This window comes from Rhinichthys klamathensis, unplaced genomic scaffold (assembly GCF_029890125.1).
Source record: "Rhinichthys klamathensis goyatoka isolate OS25496 unplaced genomic scaffold, OSU_Roscu_1.1 h1tg000082l_1, whole genome shotgun sequence".
NCBI classification, from domain to species: Eukaryota; Metazoa; Chordata; class Actinopteri; order Cypriniformes; family Leuciscidae; genus Rhinichthys; species Rhinichthys klamathensis.
In genome coordinates this window covers 415,969-431,208 of record NW_026606624.1, presented here as the reverse complement: position 1 = coordinate 431,208, position 15,240 = coordinate 415,969, and the positions used below count along the sequence as shown (strand labels likewise).

Below are 15,240 nucleotides of genomic sequence, written 5' to 3'. Positions count from 1 at the left end.
TGGAGTATAAAAAAGGGAAGTGTTTGGTTGCTTAGGATGCATCATGCTTTGGACCGCCCCTTTTTATTGATGTTCACCATTGCAAACGAGGGATGGTGGTTTGAGTATCCTTCTGTTCGCTGTGCACTAAGCTTTCAAGTTAGTCTCTCTGTGTCAAAAATGACTTTTGTCCATTAAATGGAGAGGCTTACTAACTTGCTTGTCATGTCATGGCCATGTAAGTAGCTGTAAGTGTGGCGAGTGACCATGTGTATTTCAGCATGGTGAATCTCTCTGTCTCGATACGTATGATGGGAGTTTATTTATTGTTTTAATGAGTTTTATGAGTAATTTTCCTGTTTCATGTTCGGCAGGTTTAACTGCACGTCCAGAGGTTTCCAGTACTTTTAATTGGAGCCAAATGTACATCAAGTGACATGACTGCTCTGCTGTTTTGTTTTTATTGTTTTGTTATAGTTTTAACTTACAGTTCTGCCTGGATCTCACCTTAGTCCGTTTTGTTATTTTTGTTTGTGGTGTTGTGTGTTGAAGCCACAGCACTGCGTTAGTGTGAGTTAGCTGGGAGGCTAAGTTTAAGTAAGCTGGCCATTGTTTGCCATTTTTGTTTTCTCCCCTCAGTCCCTGTGGCTGTGTTCGTTTTGTTTCTTTGTTTTGTATTTTTGTGTATACAGTAAATTGTTATTAAATTAATTTTCTATTTGTATGTTCCTTTTGAGTGGATTATTTACTTTTGTTTTGTTTCTTTGGATTTTTGTGAGTGTAATTGCTTTTTATTTAAGTTACAAAAGTGTAACTGTACTTTTATTTTTGTTGGCATTTTTTTAAGTTGATTTATTTGAAGTTTGTACCAGTTAACTTTTGATTTCTTGTGTTACTGTTTATTTTTGTTGTGCGTGTGGTTAAATCTTTAAAGTGGGAGGGGTTGGCCGTGGTTATCGTGTACTGGTGTCCACGTGGAGTGCTATGCTTAACATTCTTTTGCCTTGCTTTCACAAGTGTGAGTTGTGGGTATTGAGTAGGGGGATAGAAATCGGAGGGCCTGTGGCCTTCTCCCTCTTTATTTCTTTTTATTGTACTTGCGATGTGATTGAGACCTCGTGTGAAATTGTATTTTCTTGATTCTCCTTTCTTCTTTTTTTTTGTATGTTTAAATAAAGTGATTTTGTCTTTATAATTTCCATTCACGTCTCCATGCTCACCCTGCCTTTGGCGTCGAACCTGTGTGCCCTTGCGTAGGGCTGATATTTTCCGGTGTATTCTGGGTGGTGTAGTCGACTATAGGATTATTGTTTCCTTTGTTACTTTGTAACTCCTACCTGACTGCTTTTGCCACACTAGGAAGGAAACCAGTCACTCCAGCGTCACTTCAAAGCGTCATCAGCTGTGCTCAAAGGATCTGCCCTTATGTTAAAGTTTAGTTATTTAAGAAATTAATAAATAATAAAGATAAAGACAGATGCCCTGTTGATATATGTGTGATATATTATTAATTTAAACTGCTAAGGTAAAGCATAAAATTATTGTGACAAATGAGAAGGGGTAGGAGAATTGTTACTTGCATCAGGTTTCTCGACAAGAAAGACTTCCGCATAGGATATACCTGTGCATCCTCGCTCATAGCTCCTCTGGAAGCTTCCTCACTCCTCGTTCCTCGCCTCCTCTGTGGTGCAATTAGAGAATTAAGATGTCCTTCAAGATGGCTGAATTCGATTAGTTTCCGGGTCACGGGCTGGAGGACGGAGGAGCAAGGAAACGAGGAAACGAGGAAGCATCAATTTGAGTATTGAGAAGCACCCAGTGTGTGTACATGTGTGGATATACTTGTGACTCACGGTCACATTCACATCACCAATAATGACCCTTTTGCATTTTAACAATTTCCTTTATAGAGCCACTCTAATGCCCAAATGCAGCTGTGCACACAACTATGATATTTTCTGTATCTGGCCCTTTACTGTATTGCACAACCTGTTGGTTTTTAGGGTTATTCCTCAGTCCACCGTAACACTTATTGCAAACATTGCCATAATTACATACAAGTTACAACATTTGTCTATAAAGACTTTTATTTAACAGCATAGATACTTCAAGCTGTTGACTTCAATGTTAAGGCCATAGCATTCGTGGTATGGGACAATGTAAACTGAAAATGTTGAAATGTTGTCCGACTAATTCAACAATTATTGAGCACTTTGATAATATATTGGCATTCATTTCAACACTGAAGTGCTGTCAGCAGCATGATGGCACCTCTCAGAAAGGTTTTTTCATAATACAAATCCATAATGCACATTTGATAAATTGAGGATTCTAAATGTTCCATATTTTAATGTTTTCCACACATTGCATGCTTTGCATCGCATCCAGTACTTTCAGACCCTTTTCTGCTTTTTCTAGTTTCAAATTTCTCAGTATAGGGGTTTCTCTCACACACTCAGAATAACAAATGCACAGTCTGATCAGACAGCATATAATCAATACTTTAAAATGTCTGTATACCATGAGTAAGTTTATGAAAGGTGATTGGTGGTTTTCTCATCTCTATTCACAATTTCCTTTGTAAAGCAATTTCGATCCACTGGATTGTTTTCTGTTAAATTAGGATATTTTTTTTAAACAGTGTATTCACACAGGAATAAAATACTGAATGCAATACAAACTGATTAAATGCTGAAATAGCAGCAGCACGTCTATGTAAACAGTGCTGACACACCCCACCAATGGAAAAGGCTATTGATTGTTCCAACCTGCAGCAGTATTGACAACTTCATGGTGGAAACATCCATTCAGCAGACAATAACAGAGAATAAGCTTAAGAGGGTCTCCTAATGGCACCAAACAAATATCACTTACCATAATGTGAAAATGCTGACACCTGAAACTAATAACGATCCATTAGAGGTTCCTGCAACAGCTGATTGGTCTAAGACAATAATCTATTAAACTGTGATTGGTGATCGGTGAGTCAGGCACTATAAAAAGACAAGTTAAGAAGAATTCCTACATAGTTGGCTAAAAGCTTTTCTTCTTTTTGTAGCTGGTGGGTTGAGAGCAGTTGATGGTAGTTTTGGCTGGATAGGGGTGATACCACTATGCGAATCTTAAAGTATGTTTTGATTTAATATATCTGTTTGTTAGTTCCTTTTTCTACCAGTTGCTAAAAAATTATTTTTGTTTCAGATTTTCTTTGGCAATACTCTTAAGCCTTGTTCAGGGCAGTATTGTGATTGGTAAGTTTATCCGGTTGAATTAAGCAAATTAATTGTCAATACTATTTTTATGATGCCCTTTTGTCTTTTTATTGTAGTTTATGGATCTAGCTCTATAACCAATGTAGGCTATCCTGGATTTTATAGCCCTGAAGCAGATGTTAAGCTACAAAGTTTCTACAGCTGGTATAACCCAAATGTTGCAGGACAAATCAGGCCCCTGGGTTTCAAGAACCTTTATAGTACTGCAGTTAAGGGAGGATATGGCACTGGAAGACATAGTTCTCGGATTGGCTCTTCAGGTGGTCCAGTGACAAGTGGAAAACCTGGCTCTGATTCTGACACTAGAAGCCAGAGTCCGGGATCTCAAGTTGCTTCAGCTGTAAGTGGGAGTCTTGTTTATGGCTCTATGGCTAGTGCAGTGAGTATGGGGATGATGCCATTGCAGCAAAGCAATGATTCTGTTCCCAAGCCAGTACAGGTAGTTTCCAAAATTCCACTGCAAACCAGCAATGAGCGAATGGCAAAGCCCTTCATTCAACCACTAGTGCAGGTAATCTCCCAGCCCAGTGTCCATCAATCAGGACAAGCCAGCTACCAGCCTGTGGGTCAGCCCAGTGGGCCGCAGCCAGTACAAGCCAGCTACCAGTCTGTGGACCAGCCCAGTATCCAACAACCAGCACAAGCCAACTGCAAGCCTGTGGCCCAGCCCAATGTCCAACAACCAACACAATCTGGTTCCCAGTCTGAGACTCCGCCCAGTGGCTTGACCCTCTTCAAGCCCAAAAAAGGTAGATTTCAATTTGGCTCCCTGGTCTTTCCTGATACCATGCCACTCCAGAAACCTAGTTTTAGCTCTGTAGTTCAGTCCAATAACCAACAAGCACGCTACCAGCCTGTGAGCCAGCCCAATGGGCCACAACCAGAACAAGTGAGCCAGCCCAGTGGACCAGAACAAGTGAGCCAACCCAGTGGGCCGCAGACAGAACAAGCCAGCTACCAGCCTGTGAGCCATCCCAGTGGGCAACAAGCAAGCTACAAGCCTGTGAGCCATCCCATTGGGCCACAACCCGAACAAGCCAGCTATCCTTCTGGAACCCAGCCCAGTGGCTTGACTCTCTTCAAGCCCAAAAAAGGTAGAATTCAATTTGGCTCTCTGGTCTTTTCTGGTACCAGGCCACTCCATAAACCTAGTTTTAGCTCTGTAGTTCAGCCCAATAACCAACAAGCCAGCTACCAACCTTTGAGCAAGCCCAGTGGGCAACAACCACAACAAGCCAGCTACCAGCCTGTGAGCCAGCCCAGTGAGCCAGAACAAGCCAGCTACCAGCCCAGTGGGCCACAACAAGAACAAGCCAGCTACCAGCCTGTGAGCCAGCCCAGTGAGCAAGAACAAACCAGCTATCAGCCTGTGGACCAGCCCAGTGGGCCACAACAAGAACAAGCCAGCTTCCAGCCTGTGAGCCAGCCCAGTGAGCAAGAACAAACCAGCTACCAGTCTGTGGCCCAGCCTAGTGTCCAACAACCTGCACAGACCAGCTACCCATCTGTGGGTCAGCCCAGTGGGCCACAAACCGAACAAGCTAGTTTCCAGCCCAGTGGGCTCCAACCAGTACAAGCCAGCTACCATCCTGTGAGCCAGCCCAGTGGGCCACAACAAGAACAAGCCAGCTTCCAGTTTGTGGACCAGCCCAGTGTCCAACAACCAGAAAAAGTCAGTTACCTGTCTGTGGGTCAGACCAGTGGGCCAGAACAAGCCAGCTACCAGTCTGGAACTCAGCCCAGTGGCTTGACCCTCTTCAAACCCCCAAAAAATACATTTAAATTTGGCTCCTTGGTATTTTCTAGTACCAGGCCACTACTGAAACCTAGTTTTAGCTCCTTAGTTCAGTCCAATAACCAACAAGCCAGCTACCAGCCTATGAGCCAGCCCAGTGGGCAACAACCAGAACAAGTCAACTACCAGCCTGTGAGCCAGCCCAGTGAGCCAGAACAAGCCAGCTATGAGTCTGTGGACCAGACCAGTGGGTTGCAACCAGTACAAACCAGCTATCAATCTGTGAGCCAGCCCAGTGGGCCACAACCAGAACGAGCCAGCTACCCATCTGTGAGCCAGCCCAGTGGGCCACAAACAGAACAAGCTGGTTTCCAGCCCAGTGGGCTCCAACCAGTACAAGCCAGCTACCAATTTGTGGCCCAGCCTGTTGACCAACAACCAGCACAAGACCGCTACCAGTCTGGGACTCAGCCCAGTGGCTTAAACCTCTTCAAGCCCAAAAAAGGTAGATTTCAATTTGGCTCCCTAGTCTTTTCTGGTAATAGACCACTCCAGAATCCTAGTTTTAGCTCTGTAGTTCAGTCCAATAACCAACAAGCCAGCTACCAGCCTATGAGCCAGCCCAGCGGGCAACAACCACAAGCCAGCTACCAGCCTATGAGCCAGCCCAGTGGGCAACAACCACAAGCCAGCTACCAGCCTATGAGCCAGCCCAGTGGGCAACAACCACAAGCCAGCTACCAGCCGATGAGCCAGCCCAGTGAGCCAGAACAAGCCAGCTACCAGTCTGTAGAACAGACCAGTGGGTTGAAACCAGTACAAACCAGCTACCCATCTGTGAGCCAGCCCAGTGGGCCACAAACAGAACAAGCTAGTTTCCAGCCCAGTGGGCTCCAACAAGTACAAGCCAGCTACCAATCTGTGGGTCACCCAAGTGTGCCACAACCAGAACAAGCCAGCTACCCATCTGTGAGCCAGCCTAGTGGGCCACAAACAGAACAAGCTAGTTTCCAGCCAAGTGGGCTCCAACCAGTACAAGCCAGCTACCAATCTGTGGGTCAGCCAAGTGTGCCACAACCAGAACAAGCCAGCTACCCATCTGTGAGCCAGCCTAGTGGGCCACAAACAGAACAAGCTAGTTTCCAGCCCAGTGGGCTCCAACCAGAACAAGCCAGCTACCAATCTGTGGGTCAGCCAAGTGTGCCACAACCAGAACAAGCCAGCTACCTATCTGTGAGCCAGCCCAGTGGGCCACAAACAGAACAAGCTAGTTTCCAGCCCAGTGGGCTCCAACCAGTACAAGCTGGCTACCAATCTGTGGGCCAGCCAAGTGTGCCACAACCAGAACAAGCCAGCTACCCATCTGTGAGCCGGCCCAGTTGGCCACAAACAGAACAAGCTAGTTTCCAGCCCAGTGGACTCCAACCAGTACAAGCCAGCTACCAATCTGTGAGTCAGCCAAGTGGGCTACAACCAGTACAAGCCTGCTATCAGCCTGCGAGCCAGCCCAGTGGGCCACAACCAGAACAAGCAAGCTACCAATCTGTGGGTCAGCCAAGTGGGCAAGCACAAGCCTGCAACCAGTCTGTGACCCAGCCCAGTGTCCAACAATCACAAGCCGGTGAATGGTATGTGAGTCAGCCCAGTGGTCCACAACCAGAACAAGTCTGCTTCCAGTCTGTGCCCCAGCCTGCTGACCAACAACTAACTCAAGCTGGCTACCAGTCTGTGGGTCAGTCCAGTGGGCTGCCACCAGAACAAGCCAGCAACCAATCTGTGTCCCAGCCAGCTGACCAAAAACCAGCACAAGCCAGCTACCAGTCTATTGTCCAGGAGAGTGGACAAACTGTTTTCAAGCCAATGACATCTCAAGGGGGACAACTTTTTCAGATTGGGTCCAAGCTTTATTCATGCCAGCAGTTTGCATCACAGCCCAGTTACCAGCTTGCAGCCCAACCAGGACAGACTAGGTATCAGCCTCAATCCAGACCTAGTTCTCCATACTTAACTCGGCATACAGAGTCTGTTGTACAGCCCAGTTACATGGACCCAGTGAAGCTTGGGCAGCCTCCCAGACCACTGCAGTCCACACTCCAGTCTGTTTTCAGACCAGCTCAGCTGCCTGGCCAGCCTAGGTACTGGGCCCTAGTGCCTCCAAGCTTCTTGCCTCTTGCTAAGCCTGGACCATCCAGTTATGGTTTTGTATCACAGCCCAGTGGTCAGCCTTCGAGGCAACTGCACCAGCCTGGCTTCCAGCCTCTGGCCAAGCCAGGGCAAAGGGTTTATCAGTCCCTAGTGAAACCTGTACAATCCAGCTACACACCCTCAAGCAAGCTGGAAAATCTCAGTTACCAGCCTCAAATACTGCCTAGCCGCCAATCTCTAGGTCAGTCCAGCTACAATTACCTTGCCATGCCAGTGCAATCTAGGTACCAGGCACAGTCAAGTTCTGAGACCGTTTCTCAGTCCGGATACGAGACAACTTCCATAGCAGGGCAGTCAGATTCCCAGCCTAAAATGCTGACCAGCAGCCAGTCTCTAGCTCAGTCTGGCTACTCTTCCACAGCCGTACCAGTGCAGTCTAGATACAAGCCTCAGGTACAGTCAAGTTATGAGACGGTCTCAGAGCCTGGATTCCAGACCTCTTCAATTCCTGGGCAATCGAGTTCCCAATCTGCATCCAGATCAAGTTCCCAAGCCCTGGAGCAGCCTAGCAGTAACTTTGAGTCTGCATTGCAGTCAGTACAACCTGGTCTTCAATTTCCAGCACAGTGGAATTACCAGTCTGTCAAAGGTTCAAATGCTCATCGATCTGCTCAACGTAGGTCACGGTCATCCCAGAGCAGGTTCAGGCTGTTGTAACTTTTCCTTTTTTTTTTTTCTTTTTTTTTTTTTTATACTTGTGTTTGGTGTTTCCTGTTTTTGGCTGATGTTTTAATAAAATATCGTAAGCAAATGCCTGTTTTGTTTGTTTGAAGTGAAGACTAATTTTGTAACTTACCTTTTGTTGGTGGTTGACACATCTGAAAAGAAATTAAAAGGTGGGGGAAAATGTAAGGATCTTGTAAAGTCAACTAGTTTAATTTAATTGGTAAAACCTTTACACTGAACAGGTGCATGTACTAAAATTGTTAGCAATCTATGACAAATCCTTGCAGTATTTTCTCAAAACTTAGTTCATTAAAAGAATAGTTCACCCAAATGAAAATTACCCCATGATTTACTCACTCTCAAACCATCTTAAGTGTATATGACTGACTTTTTTCAGATGAATACAATTGAAGTTATATATAAATATTCTGGGTCTTCCAAGCTTTATAATGGCAGTGAATGGTAAATGAGATTTTGAAGCTCAAAGTGCATCCATAATGTACTGATGAATGTGGAAGTTCAGAAGGCCTTAACTTCGTATGGAGTACTTTTGTCATGGATGTATGCACTTTTTTGGGCTTCAAACTCTCATTTTCCATTCACTGCCATTAAAAAGCTTGGAAGATCCAAGACATTTTTTATTATAACTCGGATTGTATTCGTCTGAAAGAAGAAAGTCTTATATAGGATTGCTTGGGGGTGAGTAAATCATGGGGTAATCTTTTTGGGTGAACTATCCCTTTAATTCCCAACAAACGAGTTCTGCGGTGAATACTTAACATGTGTGGGAATGACTGAAAAAACAAACTTACTAGCGTTATGAGAACCGGTACACTCCTGAGCAGCAGCGGAAACTGTAGTGATGGCTTGAGATAGATCTGCATGTTTTTCCTGAGTTTCATTCCATTTGCTTGAATGTGTCTTAAGCTCACTGCATTTCCCTGATGTCTCCTCTCCAGAGGCAGTCTTGCCCTTTTGTTTGCCAATATCATCTTCAAATTCAAATTTCTCTCTCTGCTCTTCGTTCTCCACATCCTCCTCCAGCTGCTGGTGAGATAAACCTTTGGACATATGCTCTGTAAAACAAGGGTCAAATGTTATTCTGTACATCATGCTATAAATTTAGAAGGCAGCATCTCATTACTGACAAAGTTGGAAATTGTGCTGTGAATGTGGTACAAAGTCCAGTCATTTATTAATTTACCAAATGTTTTTATCCAAAGTTACTTATGAATGAGTAATGATGCAAATGAAAACCAGAACTGTTGCATGGGCTGTGCAAAGTGTGGCTGCACAAGGCCTCATCAATTGACAGAGGTGGTGAGTTATCGCTCAACATCAGTGGCGGAGCCAGGGGGTGGCCAGGGGTGGCCATGGCCACCCTTGGCTTAAGCTTGGCCACCCCTTTGGCCACCCCTCTCACAACTTCTGTTTCTATCTCGCTCTATTTTTTCTTTTTCTTTTTTTCTTTCTTACAAGAATTGCGTTTTTAAAACACAGAACCGTCTCTTTAAGACCACAAAAAACGTGAGACTTTTCAGACGCGCACCCCAACTTCACCTCAGCGCCAGGCGCAAGTCAAACGAGTGCGGAAATGTACAGGTGCCGAATAAGCTTCAGCAGTGATCGGAGCATAGTAAATACAGATTCGAACATTCGATGTTCCTCAACTGGTGGGTTGCATAACCGTTTTGAGTGAGTCGCATATGTGCAGTCAAAGAAACAACAACGTAATTCTCTTTTTTTTCTGATGCTACTTTTATTTTGAACGATCTGTGTGAAAGCGTGTGACACTTCTGTCAGATGCGGAGAAAAACGCGTTGTCCTGAATCAGTAGGACTGCGGCAAGATGAGATGTTGTAAGGTCAACAAATGTCAGTAAAACTAACTTTCCGGTCCTGTCAGCCGTTGTACTGTACTTGCACATCACGCGCAAATGTGGCGTGCTGTAGTTTTCTGTCGTCAATTAACTCATGAAATAATCAAAAAGGCGATCAAATCTGTGTCAAAACTGCATGCATGCATGTATTTGTTATATATGCATCACATATGTCTCGACTAAAATATTCTGCCATGTGAGATCACAATTAAAGGCACAAACTGATAGGCTATGTAATTTTTTAAATAAATGTGAGCACTGTGCATTTGTACTAGAAGATATAGGCGGTAATTTTACATTAATTTGTAAAGGACAAACAAAAATGGATAATTTTTAAATTCATAAAATAACAAATTTTACATTCTGGCATTTATGTGCTGTTGACTTCCGCCTTGTTCACATTCTTGCACATAGGGATTCAAAAGAGATGTTTACCCCCCTTTTTAATTTAGGTATATTATTTATTTTGACAACTAATAGCCTATAGAAAGTTGAAGTTCATTGATTATATAAAATTCAATGAAGGTTAAATAATCTTTGAACTACAGTAGGCTATCTGCATGTCTCATCCATGAAGGTGCAACAATGTTAGGGGTTTTGAGAACCAGAACCAAGCTAACTGAGCAAGTTGAACTTTAGCTATAGTGCGTGTCCCCTTTATTAATATGCCTGGAGGTGGTAAGTAATAATAATAATAAAAAAGATCAAATTCACTCAGTATTCCATGATTCCTAATTCACTACTATCTCAATTACAATTCAGTACAAATTAACTGTATTCAGTTGTGTAGGAAGGCACTAAAACAGTCCAATACATTATTTAAACAAATTTTTATGTTAAAATAATTAAGATTTATGTGCCACCCCAGACTGTTTGCTGGCCCTTGCCTGGCCACCCCTATGAAAAAATCCTGGCTCCGCCACTGCTCAACATAAAATGAGCACCTCAATGATTTCCGCATTCATTTTAAATGCATATCAAACAAACTAATAATCGAAAGCACTCAGTTATTGTTTTTGTTGGTGTAGCTGTTCTGCATTGATTAGTTATGTATCTGTCAAATTTTCCTCAAGCATTGATTGCTTCTGGAAACATATAACAAATGGAAAAATTTAAACTGAACAAATTTCACAGACCGTACTGAGATCAGCTCAAGCCTAAGACTGGGTGGTGGGTGGTAGGAGAGAAGGGAGAGTTCAGATGCCATCAGCCCCACATAGTCAGTACCACAAAAAGCACTTGTTTCATTATGAGTGCTACAGTGTTTTATGTAGGGAGCTTAAACTTGTGAAAATGGAAATGTGGTAGAGTATGTAGAAAGTCAGATAACTATGCAATGAGTTATTTTAACTTCATATAATTTGATTAAATTGAAATAAATGCTTAGTTTTGCAAGCCCGTCAACTCATTAGTGTTGCTTATTTAACTACAAAAATTGAAATGTATTTCAGCATTCAACCTCCACAGTGTACTGCAGGTTTTAATAGTGCTTTATGTTTTAATAAAGGATTTATGGACCACTTTGAACTTCTATGGAGGGAAAAAAATGTCCTTCTAAAATATCATATAGATGGCAAAATATATTAGGCTCTTTTCAGTCCCGTATTGATTTTAGGTTAGTTTCCAAACAACTTTTTGAGAAGGTCCTCTGTTGGTATTTTAGTGACCCCTCTCACTGATCATAAAGCTATATATATATATATATATATATATATATATATATTAATTTGTCCCTTACTCAGGATTATAATTACAGAGCATCATTCTGGAAAATGAATATCTCTCATCTGAAACATGACTGTGTTAAGCTTGGTTTAGAAGCTTTAATTTCAGATTTTCATGATAAAGCTACAAATTAGAAAAAAATTAGCCTTTATCGGGAACTGTTTAAATCTGAGGTGGGGAAATATCTAGGAAGATATGGTAGTGATTTAGCTAGAAAGAAGAGATCTGAAGAAAATTATGTCATTTATAACATAACATTTCTTTCCCCAAAACCCATAGAAACGTTGTCTGACCATGAAAATGTGGAACTATCTAATTTGCAGAATAAGCTAGACGTGATATATAGAACCAAGTCTGAAGGAGCTTTTATTAGATAGGTAGCGTTGGTTAGAGCACGGAGAACAAAATTCATCTTATTTTTTTAAACTTGAGAGACGTAATTCTAATTATAATACCATTCATAAATTACAGATTAATGGACATATATCTGAGAAACCAAGAGGAAGTGCACAATTTTTGTGATGATTTTTATATGCATTGTATAGTCCCTCTTTTTATCATGGAGCTACGTATGCTTTTTTCAATTCACTACTTGGTTGTTGTAAAATTAGTGGGGTAGATATAAACACGTGTGACCAAGCCATTAATCATCTTAAACTTAACAAATATGTGGATGGTTTGTCTTCTGAGTTGAACAGATTGTTTGAAAAAATATTAGCTACTTTACTTTTGCAAGTTTTCAAAGAAAGTATTTTAAAAGGCTCTGTTCCCCCTACACTTACACCAGGCCTTATTACATTACTCCCAAAGCCTAAGATGTTCTTTTTCTTGACAATTAGCACCCGATATGTCTTCTTAATAATGATTACTAAATTTCAGCTTTAGTTTTTGCTAAGCGTCTTAAAAAAAGTAAAAGACTAGATAAATCTCAGTCTGTTTTTTTTATCGGGGAGGCATATTTCTAATATTATTAGATTAGTAGATATTATTGATTAGGGCTGGACGATTTTGGATAAAATCATAATCACGATTAATCAAACAAGTTACCTTGATTACGATTATTGAAAGATTTTTTTTTTTTTTTTAATGTCACTGGCAAGGCTTATACTGTAAATATGTTCACGGTTATTTTTTCTAATGAAAGAGTGCATAATCCTATCTTTGTGATTCTAAAATAAGGAAACACACAGCTCTATTAATGCTTATTTATTAAATATTTCAAACAATTGAATCAAACAAAGCATACAATGTTGAAATAAAAACGTCTTATAAAAAAGTCATTTAGGTTTTAATGTAAAAAGAAAGTTTCCTAAAAATGTAAAATAAAGAACTTTTAAATAGTTATTTTTGTAAACAAAATAAATTATTGTAAATATTGCCATCTTAAAAGTAAAATATAACTTGTATAAAACTAAAAAACTAATCCTTTTACACTGCGTGTTTCTTTATGGTAAGCGGCTCCTATTGCTGAGTTGACTCTTGAGTTCCCCTCCATAGCCCCTTAAGATTCCGGAAAATACACGGATGATTTGACCCGGGTTCGTTTGACTTTGGTTCATTCACACTGCCAGTGGTTTTCCGGAATCAGAGAGTGCGTTCACACACACACACACACACACACACACACACACACACACACACACACAACCCGTAAAAATCCCGTAAAGACACGTAACACATCGATGTGACATGTAATGTCTCAGCAGCGTCTGCTTATGAGCTGCGATTTCTCTCTCGAGAAACCACGCTTGTGCTTTTTTTTTCTCTGATTCGATCATTAACGCTGGCGAACAACAGGCTTCAGCGCCATCATTACGACACGGCATTGAAGCCCCCAACACCGCCAGCGACACGCAGCGACAAAGCGACATGATCCCATTCATTTCAATGGAGCGCTTGCCTGGCGACATCCGGCGACTCGAGCGACAGTGACCGTTGGCGACAGAATGTGGGCGTGTCAAGCGACAAGAGACAAGCGACAAAAGTTGAGAAATTTAAACTTTATGCAAATGAGAAGCGATTTTCGCGAGCGACAACCAATAGGAAAAAAGACTTTCTGTGGAGCTCACGTGGAGTGCAGGCAAGACGGTTACTAACGGAACCTCGGTTCCCTGAGAGGAGGGAACGAGTATTGCATAAGTAGCTTACGCTGTGGGAAAACTCCTTTTCTCGAGAAATATTGAAGTCTTTATGTAAAACGCATTGCAGCTGCACAGCATACAGCAATGAGCAAGGCAGCTCGGTCATTGGCTGTGCTGCGGCAACTGCACGAACCTATGACGGGGCGACTCTGAACCCGCTTCCAATGAGCGTGCTTCGCGTCCGCGCGCGTCAGAGCCCGCCAAGATGGGCGTGGCCAAGGGCTATATATTGGGCGTCCCGTCGTCTGAGTTCTTTAGGTTCAATCGACTGAAGCGAACTGACCAAGCACAAGCACAGCAGCTTACGCAATACTCGTTCCCTCCTCTCAGGGAACCGAGGTTACGTTAGTAACCGAGCCGTTCCCTTTCGAGAGGTTCCTCCTTTTGCGTAAGTAGCTTACGATATGGGAACACCATGTAAAACTCAGTGCGTGCTGACTTCGCTCTATTAAGCCGGAGGCAGATGCCTGAGCCTTTAAGCAAAGTAATTATCCAACAAGCCGGCCGAAGGCGGGCTTTATAAGGGACAATGTGGAACGGCCCAATGGGCGTCCAGAGAAAACACACAAGCACATTTTTATGTACTGATATGCATGAAAAACCCTCTAAGTCAGTCAGAGACGGACCCTATAAGGGAGGAGATAATGCTCAGCATGTACACACTCCAGCCTATGCATAGTTAGACCGACAGTATGTTGGAGTGCAATGAGGGGACCTGTAGGTTATAAAACCTGATAAATGTTGACGGTGAGGCCCAGCCTGCTGCCGCACAAATATCTTGAATGGGTATCCCACTCGACCACGCCCACGAGGTGGCCATGCCTCTCGTAGAGTGAGCTCTGATGCCCAACTGAAAGCCCTTGGTCTCATAAGCCAGCGCTATAGCATCAACTATCCAGCGCGATATTCTCTGCTTTGAAACAGCGAGACCTTTGGTGCGGCCCCCCAGAACGTTCCAAATATACTCTGAGCGCCCTGACCGGGCAGAGTAAATTAGCGTCGCTTTCGTCTGCTGGAGACGATAGCGCGGCCAGAGATATCACCTGTGCTCTGAAGGGTGTAGAGAGCACCTTAGGAATATACCCGTGTTTTGGCCTGAGGACAACTCTGCTGCCGTTAGGTCCAAACTCCAGGCAGGCAGCGCTTGATGACAGCGCGTGCAGGTCGCCCACTCTTTTGACCGAGGCGAGAGCCAACAAGAGAGCAGTTTTGAGCGAGAGCTGTTTAAGGTGCACAGTTCGGAGGGGTTCGAACGGGGCACTTTTGAGTGCGTCCAGGACCGTGGCCAGGTCCCAGATCGGCACTGAGGGGAGGCGTGGGGGATTTATCCTCCTGGCCCCCCTCAGGAAATGAACAACTAGGTAGTTTTTCCCTAGTGTGCGTCCTTCTACAGGGTCGTGTGATGCCGCTATGGCAGCCACATATACTTTGAGCGTGGAGGGGGTGCGGCTTGCCTCCAACAGCTCTTGTAAGAAAACGAGCACACTCGGTACCTCGCATGTCTCAGGGTTCAGGTTCCTGGATTCACACCAGTCACTGAACACCTTCCATTTCTGGGCATATAAGCGCCTCGTGGAGGGCGCTCTCGCCTCAGTGATGGTTCTCAACACTCCACTGGGGAGGTTCCCGGGAACCCGT

The 15,240-nt window shown here is 43.3% G+C and overlaps 1 protein-coding gene across 3 annotated transcripts in view; it reads right to left on the bottom strand.

Annotated features, from left to right (window-relative positions):
• arhgef10la (Rho guanine nucleotide exchange factor (GEF) 10-like a) overlaps window positions 1-15,240 on the bottom strand; it is a 153,035-nt gene that overhangs the window by 127,063 nt on the left and 10,732 nt on the right. For 2 of the 3 annotated variants that reach the window (XM_056251368.1, XM_056251369.1), the window contains exons 2-3: window positions 8,670-8,933; window positions 7,988-8,009 (exon numbers count right to left, since the gene is read on the bottom strand). In XM_056251368.1, coding sequence (XP_056107343.1) covers window positions 7,988-8,009; window positions 8,670-8,928 — 281 coding nt within the window. In that variant the 5' untranslated portion in view covers window positions 8,929-8,933. Of the gene's footprint in view, window positions 1-1,600; window positions 1,730-7,987; window positions 8,010-8,669; window positions 8,934-15,240 lie in introns of those variants that run through there. The other variant, XM_056251370.1, reaches the window with a different exon arrangement.